Here is a 21,064-nt window from a genome sequence, read left to right as displayed (position 1 = left end):
ACACCCTGGCAGTCTTCCTGGAAACTCAACTGTAGCAGTGAAATTTTGTTTGCTGTGAGAAAACTAAACAGACAAGACAGAAAGGAGACAGGGGGCATGTGTGTGTGGATGTCTGTGTGGGAAGGAAATTACAGTAGTGTTTTGATAAGGCCCCAGGAAGTCTTTACAGCCCCACAGCGGATGTAGATTAGCAGGCAAGGGCGTTCCCCTTTAAGGGATCTGCAGAGCATTAGCTAGGTCAGATATAAGTTGGTAGAGGAACCTCTGATGTGGTCACTGGAAGTCTGTCCATAAAGAAGACTATTCAAGTAGTTCCTGGGACGGAGGTAGCTGCTCTTTTTCCAGACACACTTATGTTTCAGAATGTGTTTGTTCACATTAAGGGGGAAGGTGAGGAGGTTTTAAATTGTTGGGAGGGATTTTCTAGGCTCACAACCGCTGTTTCACTCCATCAAATGTTTCTGGGGCTGAAGAGGGTAATTTGAGGTACTACTTTTCCTCTCCCTCTGTCCTATGCAACTCTCCCTCGGGACACAGCTCATGCTGTAGCCGTTTAAATGCCACTATGAGCAATGGCCAGAAGGAGTTGCTTGGGAGCAATGTAAAATGATACCCTCATTCCCCTACACAAGGAGCTGAGCATGCTGCCCCATCACAGCCATTGTAGCTCATGGGAGTTGGGGATTCTCAGTAGTCTGAACATCAAGTTACCAGGTCCTCTGAGGCAGCTGGTGTAAGGTAAAGCAGCCCCCAGGCTAATCTGTAGCCACTAAAGAGTCCATGGTACTTCTCAAAACACATTCGGACTGTAACCTCCCCATGCACAGCTGGACTGAAGGAGTTAAGCTGTGCAAAGGACAGCTAGAAAGAGAGACGGGTGGATAGCCTTAAGGAAAGGCAGCGAGAAGGAGTCTGCCTGTAAAGCAAAGGATAAGATATGTGCAGGAAGGGCTGCAGAGACACATATATGGACATGGAGGAGAACAACGTCAATGAAACCTCAAAACAGCCATGTTGTTCATGTCCAGTGTCAGCTGCTGATCTGCTTTCACATTTTATTTTAGTTGTTTCTTTTTTTAATGAACAGTGGCCTATGGGTTTCAGACCCCCACAGCCAGACTCTCAGCCAGCGCCCCGGCATCCCACCCAGGGACGTCGATGTGTGGAGCTGGCAAACTGACCACTAGATGCCACTGGTGTTCCTCATTAAAAACACCTGGAGGAAAAAGCATCCCTGGCAGCAGGGAATCCAGGCTGGAGTTCTCTGCCAGCAATGCAGCAGCTGTGATGCAAAGGCCCTCGCTCTCAGATGAATGGGCTACTAACAGGATGATTTGAGCAGAGGGGAACACGCATTTCTACTGTAACTCTTTCTTTGTAATCCTAGTTTGTCTTCCCCTGCCCCACCCGACAGGCTCTTTGGAGCTGGTTCTTGGCTGACATTTGCTGTGCCAGCGTTTAAGTTGCCCAGAGGGTTTGCACAGAGGCTGTGCGGAGAATGCCCTCCTTCTGAAGCCCATCTGCCTTTCAAGGGGAAATGAAGAGGGTAGAATTTTGTACATCTCTCCCCAGACTGCCCATGGCACTTACTGACAAGTGTCTTCTGGATCTTCTTAGCACAGTCGGAGACACATCTGTACAGACTTTGAAAAGAGAAACCCCCTCCCCCCCCACACACATATACAGGCTGGGATCATGGCATTTGTTCAAGTTTGCAGCTTAAATAATGGCTGGAAGGGTCGGATACCATATTCTTTTAACAGAACTAGGATCCCAGGCTTAGTCTTCTCGGACTGGTAACCCACCATACTGACTTAGGAGGAAAACACACACACATAGTTATAACTCTGACCCCTGCAGAAAGCAACTGGCAACACCAGGAAATCCCTCACTGAACTTCTCACCCTGGGAGGGCCATCAGTGATGTAATACCTTTGGCTAAAATGACTGCTCATGAAAGCTGCTTGTTACACCGATGGGTGATGTTTCTATGCTGCCTGGGTCCTTTTCTTATTTCTTTTTACTTGCTAATTGTTCTACTTTTTTTTCTTCACTGGGGAAAGGAACAGGGTGGAGAATGTTTGTGAGGTCTTGAAGGCCCTGGGAGTCTCTCTCTCAGATCCTACTATCGATAAAAACTCAGGGCTAGCTAAACACATTTTTAAAAGTGTTCTGCCTAACATGGGTTTAAAGGAGTTGCCCAGTCAGAGTAGAGCAGGGAACACAGTGTTTAATCTCTGCAGGAACCAGTTTTCAAGACTAGCTCGAGGTCTTGAGTTGTTATATCACAGAAGTACAGTAGGACTTGGCTAGGGCCCTGCCTAGAGTTGTCATCGAGCTCTTGGTGCGATGCTGAGATTTGACTCAGACCCTACTGAGATGGTTGGAATACAGGTCCAGATTTTTAAGGAAGTTCATCACCAACAGTTCCCATAAACAAAATGCAGCTGGCCGCTTCATTTGGATGCCATGTAGAAGCTGAAATTTGTAAAAATCCAGCCCCAACTGTGGATGATGAGCACTTTTGAAAATCTTGCCTGTACATATTAGGGGCAAATGATCGTATTGCCCTGACACATTCTGTCCCATTCCTTTGTCTTTGTTCTATATTTAGGCCCTGATCCTGCAGTGAGCTCCACATAGGCAGATCCTCGAGCCAACACGGAGCCCCACTGAAGTCACTGATGCCCTAGGGATCATTGGAGCACACTCTTGGCTCAGGGCCTCAGCTTAGAAGCCTTGTGGATTGGTCTTACTAAGTGCATGTTAAGTGCCGACAGGCGCTACATAGAAAAATAATGATAATAATCATAGCAGCCAAATACTGCAGTACTTATCTAGTGCTTGACCCAAAGCCTAATGAAATCACTGGGTGTCTTTCAACTGACTTCACTGAACTGTATGTCCTTACACACATAAAATTACCATTTAAGTCAATGGGAGTTTTGCTTGTGTAAAGGCTGGGTAAGGACTGGCAGGATCTGTTCGAATGCACCGAAGTAGGTTGCAATAGACAGGCAGTCCAGCAGGGATGACTGATTTTATGGCTCAGAGAGGAAGCCTACTTTTCTGGATGAGTAGAGAGTTTTCTTTTCTTGGAATGATACACTAAACAAAAACAACTGCTGTATTCCTCTGAGTTTTACAGTACATGGCCAAGACCACATGGCCCTCACCTGGAATGGTAGGACTGATGCCAAGGAGTGCCAATCGTGCCCTGAGATATTTGCATCATGCTGGGATCGGGTTGGTTCTCTATGAATTTGGTTGAATGCCAGGAGTGCGGTCGGCCCACAAGTTCAGCCCGCCTAGGTAGAAAGAGAGAGGGATCCGAAATATTAGCAACACCAGTCATTTGGCTCTTTTGTCTCAGGGAAGAGCCATGTAAACGGACATTAGCAAATAAATGTCAGTCAGCACATATCACTCCTCATGCTTCTGTTTGCTGCTATTTTTCAGGCAATTAATTTGAAAGAACACCGAGTTATTCACCCATCCTGCCGCATGTACACATGACAGCACACATTCCCACCCAGGCACACTCGTCCTCATGCCAATATGTGCCCATCAGCACATACTCTGACATGCTGACACACATGGATATGTACAAACATAGTGACCACTGACACACAAACATATTCAAAAATTGTTACCCAGTCCACTGGCTCCTTGCAGAGATTTTTCTTTGTGTATCTTAATTGCAGACATGGGCCCTGATCCAGCAGGATGCTGATCCCTTATACCCACCCATATGGACACAGGAGTCCACCTACATGGATTAGCTTGCAGAATCGGTGCTTTTTTTGGTAGCAGCTACAGAATGTACTGTGTGATGCTACTTGATAAAAATCCTATAGATAACTAACATTTTTCAAAAGGTATTGTTTGTATTAAAGTAATGGCTGGCAGAGTTATCTAAAGAATTAATGCCCATAAAGGGAAAGCTTGGGCAATATTACACAGGGTTCTTCAGTCCCTTCAGTGCCTATAAATGCCCACAATGACATATGACCAACAAAATACCATCTATGATTGTCCTTTACATCTTACAGTGCCTTTCATTTAGCCAGCCATCTCTTCACAGAGTGTGTCCCAGGTTGCAAAAGCAGCCCTAGCACAAGAAGGGTTTAATTGCTTCAGTCATCATTGCTGCACAGAATCTCAAGCCGTTTTGGGCAAACACACCATTTTAAAGCACAGAGTGGCCGAGGAGAAAGTTAAGCCAGGGAACCAGCTCAGTAGTTAAATGGACCTGAATGGGCTCTCTTTGGTCCCAGAGCCTGATGCTTTCCATTTTTCTTTCTTTCCCTTTGCATTTGAACTCCCTCCCCCCATTTTTGTCTGTCATTTTGCTATAGCCCCATCACAGTAGCAGCCACGCTCTCTGGGTGATACAAAGTCCAATGCTGAGGGCCAGCACAAGACCTATGCACTACCCACATCTCACAGAAGTCCCAACTTTCTATCAGATGAATCACCTTATAGATATCTCAGCCTGAACATACAGCATAATAACTGTACAATTCAAGGCAAAATAACACTTCTCTGTGCCAGGCCTCTCTCAGAAGTCTTTGTCTCATTGAGATTTTCATACATTATGTACAATGTGTTCCAAATAAATTAATAAATAAAAAGACCTAGGTAGACACAAAACAGATATTTTGACCATGGCTTCCACTAGTGCTGCATGAAGTTGTGGAAAAGATGGTCAAAGGATAATATAATCTATAAATGCTACTGCTATGAGCCAGATATGCAGCTGGTATGAATTGGTATTATGCAGCTGGTATAAATTGGTATTTACACCAGCTGAGGATCTGGTTCCATGTTCTTCTTAAGGAGAAAGTGCTGAGAAAAATTAGGGCATAACACCATTTCACTATTTTTTTGCAAACCATTTGCTAAAGATTCCAGAAGAACAAACCATTATTTCAGTTTTAAGGGCACCTTTGATCTTCATGAAGGAAAGAGATCTGTTTTATCTCCCTGTTATGACAGGATCTCATTAATAAGAGCTGAACTGAAAATTTAAAAAGGAGGAGCTGAACAAATCAAATTTTACCTGTAGGTATGTTTAAACAGAGCTCTTTTGTTCCATCTCTTGCCAAGAAAACAAGGAAACTGAGTGTGGTCAGGTGGGAGGCTGACGGAACTGGATTTACAAAGTAACTCGTACTGTCACCTTCTCTTATTCCTGAAGTGTCCCTTCATAACACAAAGAGACTTGGGGATTTAAAGGATCTTTTTGTTGTTCTGGTAGAAGCGAAACCTATGCCATTTTCATTTCTTGCTTGGGAAAGCCCATTGTTTGACAGATAGAAGTATGTTTTCCCTTGAATCCTTCAGCAAAGAGCTGTAAGAATTGTGCTGCCCAGTCCTTTAAGCCATTAATACTTTAAAAGCAATTCAACCAACGATCCTGTAATAGCTTCATGAGTAAACGAGGAAGCTGTGAATCAAACTCAAAAGACAAGCACTACAAATTTAAGCGGGGGATAACCTTGCATTGTGTCCACACCTAGTTGTTGCTGAAAATGTGGATTAAGTGTAATAGAATCGTAGGAGAGTTTAAACTAATAGTGGTGGTGGGTGCTTTGGTACAGGTGCACAAAACTCTGTGCACGCAAGCTCTGTGGAAAATCGGAGACTGAAACATGTGTTTGTGCACCAAACTAACAAGACTAACTGATCCAACTCCTATTGAATTCAATGGAAATGCTCCTTGTGACTTCACTAGGATTGGACCCACAAGTCTACAGATAATTGTTCAGCTGATGTCTTCTGTGTAAGTGTGTGTGTGTGCCCGTATGCATGTGGTACAACACCATAGGTTCCTGGCATGTGCCTTCTAACACAGGATTAGTCAAGGAGCTTGCTCTTTCAGGTATTTGCACAAATCTAGTTTACTCCTAATAAGGCCATCCTTAGAGGAAGGAGACTGGTGCAATGGAAACTGCTGGATCTGCAGCTGAATATTTACCTCCAATTGTGTATTATGGGAAGATGACCACATTTAACTCATCAAAGCAAAGCACTGGTTTATCAAAGGCAGGTCTTGATTGCAGTCTGTGTAAAAAACATTCCATACATGTGCTTTACCCCAGGGTACAGGTTCCAGGTACCAATATAAAATCACAGCAAGAGTAAACATTTTTTAAAAATGGCCATAGAACTGGCTTTGGAGAGGCTGCAATATTGTGAGAACCTGATTCTTATCCTAGACAGACAGGCACAGTTGTAAGCCTCGCAGTTAATTTCTGACTCAAGACAAACAATGAGCCAGACCCTCCACTGGTGTAAATCAGTGTAGTTCCATCGGCTTCAGTGAAGCCAAGCCAATTTACAGAAACCAAGAATCTCACCCAGAAAGTAAGTATTTCAAAAGGCAAAACTGCTTCAGCCCTGAGCCTGCGCCCAAACCCGGAACCCCTTCCTGTACCCCAAACCCCTCATCCCCGGCCCCACCCCAGAGCCTGCACTCATAGCCCTGACCCCCTCCCATACCCCAACCCTTTGCCCCAGCCCTGAGCCCCCTCCCCAAACCCGGAGCCCCTGCTACACTCCAAACCCCTCATCCCTAGCCACACCCCAGAGCCTGCACCCCCAGCCCAGACCCCCTCCCGCACCCCAACCCCCTGCCCCAGCCCAGAGCCCCTCCCACACCCCAAACCCCTCATCTCCAGCTCCACTGGGTCATGGGCATCAACAATTTTCTTCAACTGAGTCCCCAGAAAAAAAGTTTGGAAGCCGCTGCTCTAGACCATCCCTGACAGGTGTTTGTCTAACTTGCTCCGACAAACCTCCAGTGACGGAGATTCCACAACCTCCCTAGTCAATTTGTTCCAGTTCTTCACCACCCTGACAGTTATGAATTTTTTCCGAATGTCCAGCCTAAACTTCCCTTGCTGCAATTTAAGCCCACTGCTTCTTGTCTTACGTCACTGGTTAACGAGAACAATTTTTCTCCCTTTTCTTTGTAACAACCAGAGCGGGTCTGATTCTCCTCTCACACCTTTTGAACACCAGAGTGGCTCACTTCATGTCACGGCAGTTTCATCTGACTTAGATCAGTGTAGCTGAGAGGAAAATCAGGCCCAGTAGTTGAAAAGTATTTGCTTTATTTTTGACTGAGTTCCTGATCAAAAGGAAAAAAAATTATCCTAATTTCTGTGCTGATTTTGAGAAAAGAAATAAAGCATGCCTGGGAAAAAGCTTTTTGGTTTTGCCATTTTAAAAACAAAGAGAAAAAACAGCAATGGGAGAAGGCAACAGTGAGACATTTCAATTCACTTGCTTTTATCAGTGTGTTGAAGATTACTCTGATTTAGTGTTTATCTTGCACTGTGGAGCTATCTGGGTTAGTCAGGAACAGTGAGCGTCTCCACTGTTATACATGCCTATTCATTTTATAGTGCAAAGATATGGATACTTTAAATCATACCTAAGGACTTCACTTACAACAAGCATGGAATTTATTCATTGCCTGACATATCCAGTGATTTATTAGGGAAATTCCTAGTGTTGTGGGGAAGCTATACGAAGCTCTTCAAGCTATGGATTGTGGTAAGCAGTTTGCTGTGATATATAGATATAGATAGACTGATATATGAAGATAATGAAAACCATAGGAAAATACATGGAGGAGAGGAGGAAAAATACTTGCCCCGAATGCAAAGTTTTTGAACGTGTATGTATGGGCCAGATCCTCAACTGGTGTAAATTAGCGTAGCTCCACTGAAGTCAATGCTGATTTACAGCTGCTGAGAATCTGACCCTCAGACCCTCAGTGGGAGAAAATAGCTCTGTAGGATCTTGGGAGTCCTCCCAACAAATAAATCGCAGAACGTAAAAAGGCAGCAGAGATGTGGAGATGCTTCTTTGCACCTGCCGTTCATCAGAATGTTAGTTAAGCAGGGCTGGATTCTCCACTGCCTTTCACCTTGTGCAGTAACTTATACCAGGGCAAGGCATGTGCAAAAATTACACAAGGTACTGAACAATGGGAATCTGGCCCCTAATTCTCTAAGCTCATCTCCAGAGAATACTAAAACACAAAGCAAGATGAGTTCCAAAACAGAGACGTTACCTTATAGCAAACATCAGCATTTTTGATAGCAACCCTCTGGCCAAATCAACATCATATGGAGAAGGTGCTTTGCACAAAACCCTTTCTCCGTGCTCTCTGTTCTTCTTTCAGCCTCTTTTTCGACATAAAAGTTCCCCACAAGCTCCATTTTCTGTTGCGGTTGTACAGTCTGATCTGACTCCAGGGCACTGAGTTTTAGGGAAGTTTCATCAACCAACCATTCCACTAACATGACAAATTAAAGCCACACTGGAGTTCCAGGGGTAGCAGGCATCCCACAGCGCACCATGCTAGAAGAAGTTAACTGCTGAGTGTCACAATGCGATGCAAGAAAAAGCAAGGAGGGGAAGAAAACTGCTGACCACTTCCACTGGGGGAAAAATGCTTCATGGTAGAACCTAAGATAAAATCCAAAGTTCCTTTTCGAATGATATCACCAATAATAACTGCAGCCTCCTCCACACACAAAAATGATACTGTTTGCAAAACCCCATGAGAATTCCTTTGGAGTGCTTCACTACAGGCTTCATTGCAAAACACTGCAAAGACCTTTGGAGGGGAAATGAGCAGATTGGGGGATCTGTACATTTTGGTGCCATTCCTATCAAGTGTCATGCAGTCATGTTGCATAAAGGTTGCCATACATATATAACAGCTCTGGGGTGCATATCAGATTAAAAGAACAGGGAAAATGGGATCTCGACTGCACAAAGCAGTCCTTATAGCACACCAGTGAAACCCCCTGATTCTCACATCTCAGCAGTTCATCAAGGGGGTTCCTGACAATACATCAATAAAGTGAGGAGAGAATGGATGCCAGGGCCAGCACTATAAAATTACCCCGAGTCTATTGTCAGGGTTTAGAACTTGGCTATAAAAATTAATTTCACTGAAAAGGGGCAAGTTGTTTAAGAAGTGGTTACTGCAAAAGTGGGCATACATAACAACTGCTTTCCAATGTGCCACATTTACATGGCTTAGCAAATCCATACTAAATGAGTATTCTCTCACCTGAAATCACAATCGTCTGCCTTACAGGGTAAAACCTCTGTTTTCATTACAAGCCTAAATAAAGGGAGCTCTTTACATGTCAGGCTCTCTCTCTAGTAATTAATAGGTTTCTCCATCTTTTATATGGGCTATTTTTTGCGGTTAGTTACACCCAGGAAACCCCATTACAGTCCATGGTCCTGTCAAAGTGCTCTGCACTGTCTTGCTGGGGATCTAGGTTTGAATTAAAAAAATGTTTTTAGGTGAATGTAGCTTCTGATTCAGCCATGCACCGAAGTGCAAAATTAACTTCATTACTGTGCTTGAGACCCATTTAAGTTGGTAGAACGTGCTTAAGTACTTGGCTGATTCAGGGCTTTGAGTGTTTATTAAATGGGAGGATTGTCAGCAATAGCTAGAGTCAGGCACACGATAAGAAAGCACTGGGCAAATTTCTCAACAATGTCACGCTGCTGAATCGCAGTGGCCTGCAATAGCTCTGGCTATTCCAGTCCAAAGTGTCCCTTGAGCAGAGAAAGGCAACTCAGCGAAATTTACACAGAGTTTTGAGACATGGGTGAATGTCTAGCATGAGACCACGAATCCCATCTTCACTCATGAGCTAAGGTAGCTCTGCAGAGATGAAAGGCTAGTGCGTTAATTCAGTACACTGCCATGGGTGGAAACCTCAGATTAAATGTTCTCTCCAACTCGTACTTAAATAATACACACAGAGCCCCATCAGGTCCTTCTGAAGACAAGAAGTGGTTGCAATAAGCATTTCAGCCAGACTGGGCAGGCCAAGAGGGCTGCCAAACGTCTAACAGGGTGGTCTACCTTCTCTTAAATGTAGCACTCACTTTGTGGATCTGAAGGTAGGAGGGGCTTACAAATATACGCTTCAAAACCACATGGAAAGCATTCAGTCAACAGCTTCCCCCCTACCCAGTGCTAGATGGAAACATGTTAGAGCCCTCAAGGCAGCTATAGAATTAGCTATAAAATTACCAAATGGATCTACTATTTTTTAAAGAAGTTTTGAGCTTTGAAGGATTCATTTAACATTAACCCTTTTGCTTCTGTGGATTATGGAGCTTCCATTGCTGGTTGAGGGCTTCAGACCAAGAGCCAAAACATTCAAGGGAAAATGTTACTAGAGAGTGGCAGACAAATAGTAATAGGGGACAAGAAGAACTTTAGACTGATGTCCAAGTTTCAGTAAGATGCTGAAGCTAAAGAGGAGGATTCTGTAATGAACGCCCCTTCATCAGCTGGTATATCATAGAAACCCAAGTCTACAGCTGACTAACTTAATTTGATCCATGCAGGGAATAATGGGATGTAATTTAGTCTTTTAGAACATGAGTCAGTGTACAGCAAAGGGCCTATCACTGAGTTTGACTGAATACCAACTAAGTCACCATTGTCAACACACCAGTCAGGTGATCTTCATTTGTCAATCACAGTATGCAGTTGAGGCTACAAGTGTGCAGATGTTCATCAAACTCGTGGCTGACATATGAATCAAAGAACCTTTGGTGAGTCTAGATTTTCCCAGTAAAAGCTAATCCATGTGGATGGACTCCTGTGTCCATATGGGTGCCTATAACGGTCAACTAGCATGGATCGTCCTGCTGGATCAGGGCCCATGCCTGCAGTTAAGATACACAAGGGAAAATCTCTAAGTTAAAAAGACCTGAGAAGAAGGATTTGTATAATGAAAACATTGTCATCAATGGAGCTAGACTGATTTACACCCGCTGAGGATCTGGCCCAGAGCTTGTCACATTTCACTGTAGCAATATACGGGGCACCATTATAAGGATATGTTCTATGTGCATCCACCAAAATGGCAATCAGTCTCCAGAGCCTGAGAATAAATCAATTGCATTGCACTTCCTGCTTCATATTTATATGGGGCCATCCTCCTCATTGCAGTCCTTGTGCTTTGCTATTAAGCAGCAGGCGAATGCAAACTAAAACACTCAGAAAGCCTGTTAGGATTTCTACAGAGTGAAGCCACAATCCACTCAAATAAACATCATTCATAATTAAGGTGCAGTCATGGTTCTCGGACTAGGCCAATTAGAAGAAAAACAACCTTAATAGCCTCAGCTTTACTCCTCTTTACTGATTCTGGTTGTTTAGACTCACCCAACTCTTGTAAGAAGTTTTGGTGCCAGGCTGGGAGGAAGCTGTGTTCCTTAACAGACATTACTGAAGAACAAGGAAAACTCACCAGAAAGATTACTCAAGTCAGTGAAGCGTTACGCAAAATGTCACCAGATCAACATTGGGCCAATCATATCTCCCCACAGGGTTTGCAAAAATGGAATAGAACTACACGCTCACGTGATTATTCTTCTGCATATGCTCAGGCAACATTCCCACTAACAGCAGTGTGCACCAGTTTAGGTAAGACCTGTGAATATACTGCAAATTGGCTTTTAATCCTCTGGGTTTTTTTTTTAAATAATTCAAAATATATTGAGAAGTACATTATGGGCCGTTTCCAATAGACAACTCTGCCTGAGGAAATCATTTTAAAGTGTCCCCAAGCTTTTTAGCTTGTTTGATGTTTAGTCAAAGATCAAGGGTAAAATTTATCTGCTGAGCTCACCAGAGTTCTAGCATGAACCAGTTGGGTCCCACTTGTATTGCTTGCCCCATTCCCAGTGCTTAAGACAGGTTTCACTTTTGGCCTTTAGCTGATACAATCAAATGCTATTTGTTTCCTGTCTTTGACAAGCTACATTGAGGATACCTGAGTGTGCCACATTGAATCTTTATAGCTGTGTCATGTTGCATTAGTTGTGGGAGCTTTAACACACCTCTGAAATCACTTTACGTTTACTTAGGGCTTGTCTAGATGAGCACTTCGTTTGTGGCAAGCTGGGGTGTAAATCGACCTCACACTAGCCTGCTGGGCACTAAGTGCCCATGTGGACCCTGCTGCTCTGTATCAGAAGTTCCCTAGTGAGCTTTGAGCGAGTCCTGTGTCAAAGTGGTGTCACTCTGACTGCATTAGGAAACGGTTAAGAGCGCAGCAGCAGGGTGCACAGGGACAATGAGTGAACAGCAGGCTATCATAGGGTAGATTTACACCTCACCTTGCTGTGAACTAAAGGTATGTCTACACAGCAAAGAACACCCCGCAGCAGTGAGTCTCAGAACCTGGGTCAGCTGACCCAGGCTCATGCTACGGGGCTAAAAATAGCAGCGTAGGCATTCCTGCTTGTGCTGGAGCTCAGGCTCTGAAATCCACTGAGCTTTTACAGAGGGGGAAACTGAGGCATACAGTGGTGAAGTGACTTGCCGAAGGTCGCCCAGAGCTAGTAACTGGATTATGCTCTAATTAATTACCTAATGCTTAACTGTCATTCAGTAAAAAGTACAACTAACAGACAATATCTCTTAGATTTAAGGCTCATCTTACTCAAGCGAAGAGTCCCACTGACTTCAGCTGACATTAACTGGACAACTCACTTGAATGAAGTGAGCGGGATTTAGCTGTTAATATGAGAGCTGATGTAGAATAACTACATGCTCATTGATTACTAGATTCAACAACTTTGTCCTACTGGAATCTTTTCTGAAGGCAGATTTTTAACAAGCAGTTATATTTATTTAATCCCCTATATAAAGTAAATGAAAGGGGTATATCAGACCCTAAATTTGAAGGGAAGCCATACTGGTGGGGTTCCATTGCCAGAACATTTACGCCGTTCACACATGACTGTGGCTTAGGCAAGCAGAAGTCAGGACCGATTAATTGTTCTTGCCTGGTGTTACCTAGAGAACAGGAAGGCTGGAATGAAAGGCTGGAGGGGTCTGAAATACAGCCTCTCCCCTGTTCTCATGTTCTTGCTACAATTTCACGGGACTTTCCTTTACTGGAAAAGAGGAAGAAAGAAGAGATATGGAAAGGGTGCCTGATTGTATTGTATGGCTTTTATACTTTTCAGCTTATGTCTTGGTGAAGAACTCCAGCTATTTCTGTCTCCCCAAGCATTACCACTCTAGTCTCCTGAAGTGAAGCCAAAACAAAAGACCCTGGGCCAGACCCCCAGTCCCAGGTGGCATAAATCGGTACAGCTCTGTTGAGGTCACAGAGCGACGCTGATTTATGCCAACTGAGAATCTGGCCCAACAGGTTTAATGCAAACAATTTTTCTGGTTCTTCTTCAGTCAATACAGAATTAGTTAAAAAAAGACAAGAGAACAACGAAGACTAAGATGCTTATGCACTCTGCTAGAAAACACACAGCAACCGCATCAGGAGAGACTTCTAAACAATGGATGGAATGTGCTTTCCAACTCTTGCTCATTTCCAATAATGAGCCGTACAGAGCCGGTGACTGGCAGGAAATATGTCACACTATAAGCCTGATTATCCAAATGTAATGGGGACAGTGGATGACGGCAGATAGCAAAGGGGATTTGCACTGTAATTAGCAGACACCAGGAACATGATCCTATTTTGGCTAACAGTTTCAGATGGGATATCTGAATTCCACTCTTTTTGTGCTATACGTTCATACTGCTGTGCCTGATTCGCCTCAGATTTACCCAGATGCAAATCAAAAGCAGCTCTGTTGAATTCAATGGAGTTACACACATAAAAGGCCTTGCTGTCCCCACACCCGTGTATGTACATCTGTACGTATGTATTACATACTACATATATTCTGAACCAGACCCTTAGCCGGCGTAACTCACAGACAAGCAGATCGACACGAGCAGGGGATCTGACCCTCTGGTTTCACCTGAGTTCTCCTGATTTGCCCCTGAGCTTGTGAGAGCAGTCTCCAGGCCCTATGGCCTCAATCTCACACAGCCTGGACAGAGTGGAGAGCAGGGCGGCTGCAGGGAGCTGGTTGGAGCTATCTGATTCAGCCCTGGTGCAAGTTCAAGCTGCCAGGGTCAACCTAACTTATTTCACTGGCCTAAGGTCCCTTACATCCATGAAGGGGCACGCAAAGATGAGCTCAGGTCTGCCATGATCCCATCCCTACCTGCCCATGCACTGCCCCCTCCTTCCCCTTCCCCTCGGGATGGGAGAGGGCAGAGCTGCCTCCACCAGATTTACATCAACAGAGAGTTGCCCGGAACAGCGGTAATTCTTCACTAGCCTTCTCTGGCGGCTTGCAGGGCCTAGCAAACCTGAAAATACAGACCATATATGTAACATAACTCAAATATGTAATATAGCTCAGATGACTAAGGAGCCAGCATGTCTTTCATACAAAACCTTGATCTGGACTCTCTAGATCTGATTCTTCACTGCTTTGTACCTTGTATAGTCATTCATGCCTGTGTAAAACAGGATCATTACAATCTAATAGCATTGTATACCTGCTTTGCACTCCACAAAATGCTGGGCAACAAAGAATCAGGCAGGTGGTACTCAAAGATTACACAAACATTACACAGTTAACGATGCCAGCTCCAGGACAGATCTTCAGCTGGTGAAAACAGGTGCAGCTCCCCTGATTTCAACAGACCCCAATTTCCATCAGCTAAGAATCTGGCCCTAGAATCCTGGAATTTCCCAAAGACTGGAAACACTTATCTTCCACCCTGAATTTCACAGAACGTTTTAGACAATCAGTGCTCCAAAGCACTTCATCATTTCGGGTGTGTTTATAGAAAGCAAACAAGTTGTGGGGCTGCCCCTGCTGGCAGAGCCAAAGGTTAAGGCCATGCAGCATATTCCCTCCCACTCTCAAATTCTTCTACATTAAGGCTACTTCCTGTTTGGACCCAAAGTGTCAACCATTGATACACAATATAGACAGGCAGCAGACACAGCCTGAAATGCTACCCTCTGTGTAATAAAAAAAACCCCATGACCATGCCTCTGATGGTAAAATATCACAATGAAGCACTAAACTGTGACGCTTCTCTCAAGTAATTACTGTTGGGAATTAAAGATCTACAAGCAGGAAGTACTAATCTTTCAAAAATTCCATTAGTTTTACTAAAAAAACAATTAAAAACTGGTCAAAATAAAAAGGGAAACATTTTGATTTTGTCAAAATGAAATATTTCTTTCAATCTGAAATGAACTCTTTTTTCACTTTTTAATTCACTGAAAATTTTCCTTGATTTTTCAGAATTCCCAGAGAATGAAAAAATACGTTATTTACACAGCTCTAATCTTCAGATGCCTCGATACCTTTACAAATCTATCCCTTGGTCCAAAGCAATGGAGTTACTCCAGGTTTACTCCAGTGCAGTGGAAAGCTGAATTTGTCTCTACTTCTCTAATTGTCTTCTCCAGGACTGACAAAGTTCTATAAAGGAGAGGAAAGGAAAGCACACCTGAGTCAACCAGTCTCCCCCCGGGCATATCAGCAACAAGAGTGACTAGCTCCTCTGTGCAGAGTCCCACACAAACATTACCAACAGACAGCAAAGTTGTCCCTTGCTCAGGGCACAAGATTGAGTTTATTTCCCTGGCGTTATGCTGGAGGTGTGGGAAGGGCTAAGTGTGAGATGGGGTAATTACTCTGACACAATCCCACTTCCTGACGCTTCAAAAACTTGACACTTACACAGGTCTAAATTGACTCTTCTCCCCGAAGATGGAAGTTGTGTTTGACAATGGACCCAGCTGAGGATCTGTCCCAGAATGAAATTCAAAGTATACATAAATAACTGGAATATGTAGAGGGCAGGAAGAGAATCATGAATAAAACCATCTTCTCTCTCACCTGGCCTTCAGCCGTGCTTTAACTCCTCCTGACCATGCTGTTTTGCTGTGCTGTAAGTCAGTGGGGATACACTCTGGACTGAGGGAGTGGGAAGCTGGCAGGTCAGTGTGTTCCTTTGCTGCACATGTGTCCCTGTCAAAAGAAACCAACGGAGTGTCAAAGTTCATGGACTGCCTGAGACAGAACGACAGACAAGTGCACGCACACGCACACACACACACACACACACACACATTAAGGTCACATTCAAAATATCAAAGAAATATGTAGATGGGGAGTATTACATCAAAGCCTCATTTTTTAACACGCACCAAGGAAAATGTCTGATGGAAAACAGCTGCTAAAAGCCATTGATGTGCCTATTCTTCTCCCTGGGAAAGATGAAAGAATACCTCACCACCAACACTGGATTCGTAGGGTGAAATTCTGCTCTCCGTTATATCTAGACAGAGTTTGGTCATTAAAACCCTTCTTCCTAAATGTTTTGGAACAACTGTGCAATAGAGCAACACATATTGCATCCGATGAAGTGAGCTGTAGCTCACGAAAGCTTATGCTCAAATAAATTGGTTAGTCTCTAAGGTGCCACTAGTCCCCCTGTTCTTTTTGTGGATACAGACTAACACGGCTGCCACTCTGAAACCTATGGTCAGTGATCGAGAAGAATCAACCATGGGATCAAATATAGAGCGCATTGAGAGAAAGACAAAGTGGGTGAAGTAATATCTTTTATTAGGCCAACTTCTGGTGGAGGGGATAAGTTTCTGAACTTCAGAGCTCATTCTCAGGTCTGGAAAAGGTAACCAGAGAGTTAACCAGAGGTCAATGCATTAGCTGACTGAGAAGCACAAATGTATTAACCGACTGAGCCGGGGCTGCCATTGTGCCGGGTCCGGAACTTACACACAGTAAAAGGCAGTCCTTGGCCTTTGAGATCTCACAGTCTACACCAGGGGCGGGCAAACTTTTTGACCCGAGGGCCATATCGGGGTTGCAAAACTATATGGAAGGCCGAATAGGGAAGGCTGTGCCTCCCCAAACAGCCTGGCCCCCACCCCCTATCTGCTCCCTCCCACTTCCTGCCCCCTTACTGCCCCCACTCAGAACCCCCAACCCATCCAACCCCCCCTGCTCCTTGTCCCCTGACCGCCCCCTCCCGGGACCACCGCCCCAACCGCCCCCTGGCACCCCACCCCCTATCCAACCGCCCCTTCTCCCTGTCCCCTGACTGCCCCGACCCCTGACAGGCCCCCTGGGACTCTCACACCTATCCAACCCCCCTCCCGCTCCCTGTCCCCTGACTGCCCCCCAGGACTCCCCACTCCCTTACCATGCCGGAGCCAGCCATGCCACTGCGCTGCCCGGCAGGAGCGGCGGGCCAGAGTGCTGGCGGCGCAGTGCGACAGCGGGGGAGGGGCTGGGGGCGAGCCTCCCGGGCCAGGAGTAAAGGGGCCAGGCAGAACTGTCCCACAGGCCGGATGTGGCCCGCGGGCCGGAGTTTGCCCACTTCTGGTCTACACAGACAAGACAAAAGCTACGAGAAAGGAAACGTTATCCCCATTTTACAAATGAGGCCGTAAGCTATTAAGTGACTGGCCGAAGGTCACACTGGAAGTCTGTGTCAGAGCCAGGAAGTGACCGCTGATCTCCTGTCTCTGAGGCTAGCGTCTTAACCACAAGAACAGCCTTCCTTCTTAGAAGAGTATCAGGAGTTGCATCGCAGAGCTGAGGAACTTAGCTTGGGTGAGCACTAGTTCTTCTTGTTTTAAGGCTGTATTCCAGGTAACTCTCCTAACAGCAAAACCATTGATCTTACGCCCGCAGACAAGTCCTACCTACCCTGAATGATGGAGAGATAGAAAGGTCTATACACCCTTCCAATGTTCTTCTAGCCCACCCCATCAAAAACAACACAGATGATTATTCATTATGTCTATTCTTTTAGCATAGAAAATAAAATATCTTGAAACACTGGGTGTTCTTACTGACTCTAATTTTCACAGTCAAATGTGGGTCCGGTTTACAGTCACCTCTCTGCTAAAGTAAGGAAAACACTGCATACAAATCTGTATGAGAAGCATGCTCTTTCCCTGTCTTTCCTTCACTCCTGCCTAGCCCTGAGGAGAGCTGCAGACTGAGATGGGGAGCAATTGTCCCTTGTTCTACGTTTAATAGGCTTCAGTCTGAGAGCACATGCCAGCCAACGTATGAGGCTTTAGATATTTCGGATGGCTTGGATTCCATTCCTGTGAGAGGCCAGCCTTCTTTGTATCCATGTAAATCCTCCCCCTCCAAGTCCCCCTCCCCCGCAAGCCCCCCACGTGTCAGGCAAGAATTTTAAGTCTCACATTGCAGATGAGATATACCAGGGAAGCAGCAGCACTTTCACCTAGATTGGGGAATTTCATTGGTCCAGAGCTAGACAAAACGGCCTCCTTCCTCCCTCTGCTTATCTGTGTCTGCGTTTTACCTCAAATCCTGCCTTGGCTGCCTTCTTTTTTTTTTCACCAAATCTCACTCCACTTTGCCTCTCACCCAGCATGACCATATCCTACTCCCCTCTGTATAAACCCCTGGGGAACCTTGCAGGTATGAATAAGGGGCGTTATTTAGCAGTTGAGGCAGTGGGCCCTTACAGTTGCTCGAGGCACATACAAAACAATACAAACTCATGGACCAATGCCAAACAAAATAGATCTCCCTCTGTATAAAGCTAACCGGATTCCTCTGAGGAAGAAGCCTGCATGAATACTGGGCGCCAAATTTCTCTTGTTTACACCAGTGACATCCCACTGAAGCCAATGGCTCCACTTCTCCTCTTGCACCAGTTTAATCAATATAGTTATTATTACTCCTGATTTACGCCTGTGTGGGAGAAGAACTGGTCTCGATAAGATTAAAACTTAACCCCTTTTTTGAAAAAATAAATATTATTGCTTATATTGCAGGAGTGCCTAGAGGACAGATGTGATGCATTCTTCATCATGTTTTGTATGAATACCCTGTGTGCCTCAGTTTCCCCTATGTGCCATGGTTAACTAGGTCGGGAGTGGGGAAAGGCTGTGTACCTTTTGCAAAGCTCCAAGTGTGACTGATGCCTGGCTGTCTGGGCCTGGCCCCATGCTATGAAGAGTCTCAGAAGACAATTGCTCGGACTTTTGGTACCTAACAAATAACAATTATGGATGATCCATCCCTCTGCAGAAAGCCAGCCTGGTTTGACCAGATGGAGGACAAAGGGCTAGGAGGAGGGCCAGGTGACAATATTTGCCCAGGAACAAGGACAAAGGAGTGAGGAGGGGCCAGGTGGCTGTTAAATGTGGGTTGCTGGAAGCAGGAAAAGCGTCTGGACTGGGACTAAGAAAGGGTCGGAGGAGAGCTCTGGGCTCTGAACTGACACAGATGGCCTATGCTGTAACTCTCTCTCCTCTGTGATAATCAGGGACTTTCAATGCTGCGTTCCAAACATCTAATACGCCCTTCTGCTTTTATAGCACTGGCTGGGAGTCACTCCAGATAAAGGAAACTGGGGGTGCATTGCTCCCTTTAGGTGTGTAAGTCTCCCTCCGGGGTACGATCCAGGTGGACTTGATGCAGGGAGCTCATGACCTAAAGTAGGAGTGCTGAAGGCTCCGAGGTTCGGTCCTAGGAGGCAGTGAAGCCAAGGGGCAGTGAAGCCAAGCCCAGTGAGAGTGTGACCCTAAGGGGGCTGATGCATTGAAGGGGTTCTCCCAGGGACCAGACCTGTGGATCGTGACAACAGGGCCCCATTATGCCAAGCTCTTTGCAAACATACAGCAAAGAAATGGCCCCTACCCTGAAGAGCTTACACACTTGCTCTACTTGTTTCTAGACAGAGCTGCTCTTGGGGGGATCTTTGTTACAAGTGAGCACATGGAAGCATCTGAGAAATCTATTCTTGCAAGATTTCCAGCACCCTTTGGCAGACCTCAGCAGATCAGAAAAGCCCTCAGGAGGTGGGTGTGACTGGTAACTTGTTTCCAAATGAGGAGCTTGACCCTGCATTCTTTGTGTACTCAAAATTCCCCACTGATTTCAGTAGCTTTGGACACATACAAAATGTAGGGATTTGGTCCCTTTGTCGGTTTGCTATCACTAGTACAAAGCAGGATATACAGTTATACTATTGCACTGATACTAGGCCAAATCCTCGGTCCTGTACTTCTGCAGAGGAGAGCCTTACACTGGCAGAGAAGCAGTATGGCCAGCCAAAAACCATGAGTGAGCCTTCCCCCGCTCCATGAGACAGGCTTAAAATACACGGAATTTAAGAATGATCCATTTTGGGTTCTTTTCATTGGCCTGGTGGGGCTGGAGCTTTCAGGAGGCAGCCAGGCCACAGTTTTAAGCCTTTCTTGGCAACCAGGAGGACAGAAACATACCCTGGGTTTATTCACGAAAGCTGGACGTCTCCTATAATCACATGACTCCAGGAGCTGGGCCTTTAAGAAAAACACCAAATATTGCAAAACTCAGGCTCAAGTTATGAGCGCTCGCAAGTGGCAATACTGGAGCAAAGAGAGCACCGCTTCCACCCAACACCCTCCAAGCACCGGTCGCTTCTTCTGTGGGAGTGGATCGGGCTGCCTGGCTACAGAGTAGCTTCTCAGCTGCTGCCCAGGAAGCCCGTTCCCCCCAGGAGCTGCTTAGCATCTCTGGGTGCTCATAGTGGCCAGGCTGTGGGGTTGTGGCCAGGTTCCTCCCCATGCAGCAGCAGGGTCAGGATGTGGCCCATCGGCTGCAGTTTTGGCCCTGACACAACCATGTGGAGTGCATACAGAGAAGTAGCACTTTTGTTTCTAATCCTCTATTAGTCTACACATGGAAACAGTAACCTACCATCAGCTCTTCTTCACTCTATGGCAATGGGGAAGAGAGACCCTGGTGTAATGAGCTGTCTCATTCTGGGGAGATGGCGGGATCCTGTTGAAATGTTAAGATTCTCAGGACATGCACTTGTCCTTAGCTCTGGGGCAAATTCTGACATCACTACTCAGGGCCTGATTCTCAGTTACACTTTATGCCCCTCTGGTAGCGTAAAGGGGTCTTAAAGTGAGTGTAACTAATTTATGCCACTTGAAGTCCCCTCCTTGCACTGCCAGATTGGTGGAGAGTGAGTTTAGCAACAGCCTACCAGAGCTAACTTGAATCCAGCTAGCCCAGGTAACAGTAGCAGTGAAGCCAACACATGGTCCAGCATTAATCGTACAACCCAGCATGGGCCCTGGGGACATACGCTGCTCACTAGCCC

The 21,064-nt window shown here is 45.4% G+C and overlaps 1 protein-coding gene across 3 annotated transcripts in view; it reads right to left on the bottom strand.

The window, feature by feature from the left end:
• The window catches only part of SHROOM3 (shroom family member 3), a 102,123-nt gene that overhangs the window by 31,847 nt on the left and 49,212 nt on the right, over window positions 1-21,064 (bottom strand). For all 3 annotated transcript variants that reach the window (XM_037896724.2, XM_027828808.3, XM_037896723.2), the window contains exons 2-3: window positions 15,793-15,924; window positions 3,177-3,308 (exon numbers count right to left, since the gene is read on the bottom strand). In XM_037896724.2, coding sequence (XP_037752652.2) covers window positions 3,177-3,308; window positions 15,793-15,924 — 264 coding nt within the window. The remainder of the gene's footprint in view (window positions 1-3,176; window positions 3,309-15,792; window positions 15,925-21,064) is intronic.

This window comes from Chelonia mydas, chromosome 4 (genome assembly GCF_015237465.2).
Source record: "Chelonia mydas isolate rCheMyd1 chromosome 4, rCheMyd1.pri.v2, whole genome shotgun sequence".
Lineage (NCBI taxonomy): Eukaryota > Metazoa > Chordata > Testudines > Cheloniidae > Chelonia > Chelonia mydas.
The sequence above is the reverse complement of the archived record's forward strand: the minus strand, read 5'-3'. Positions and strand labels throughout refer to the sequence as shown.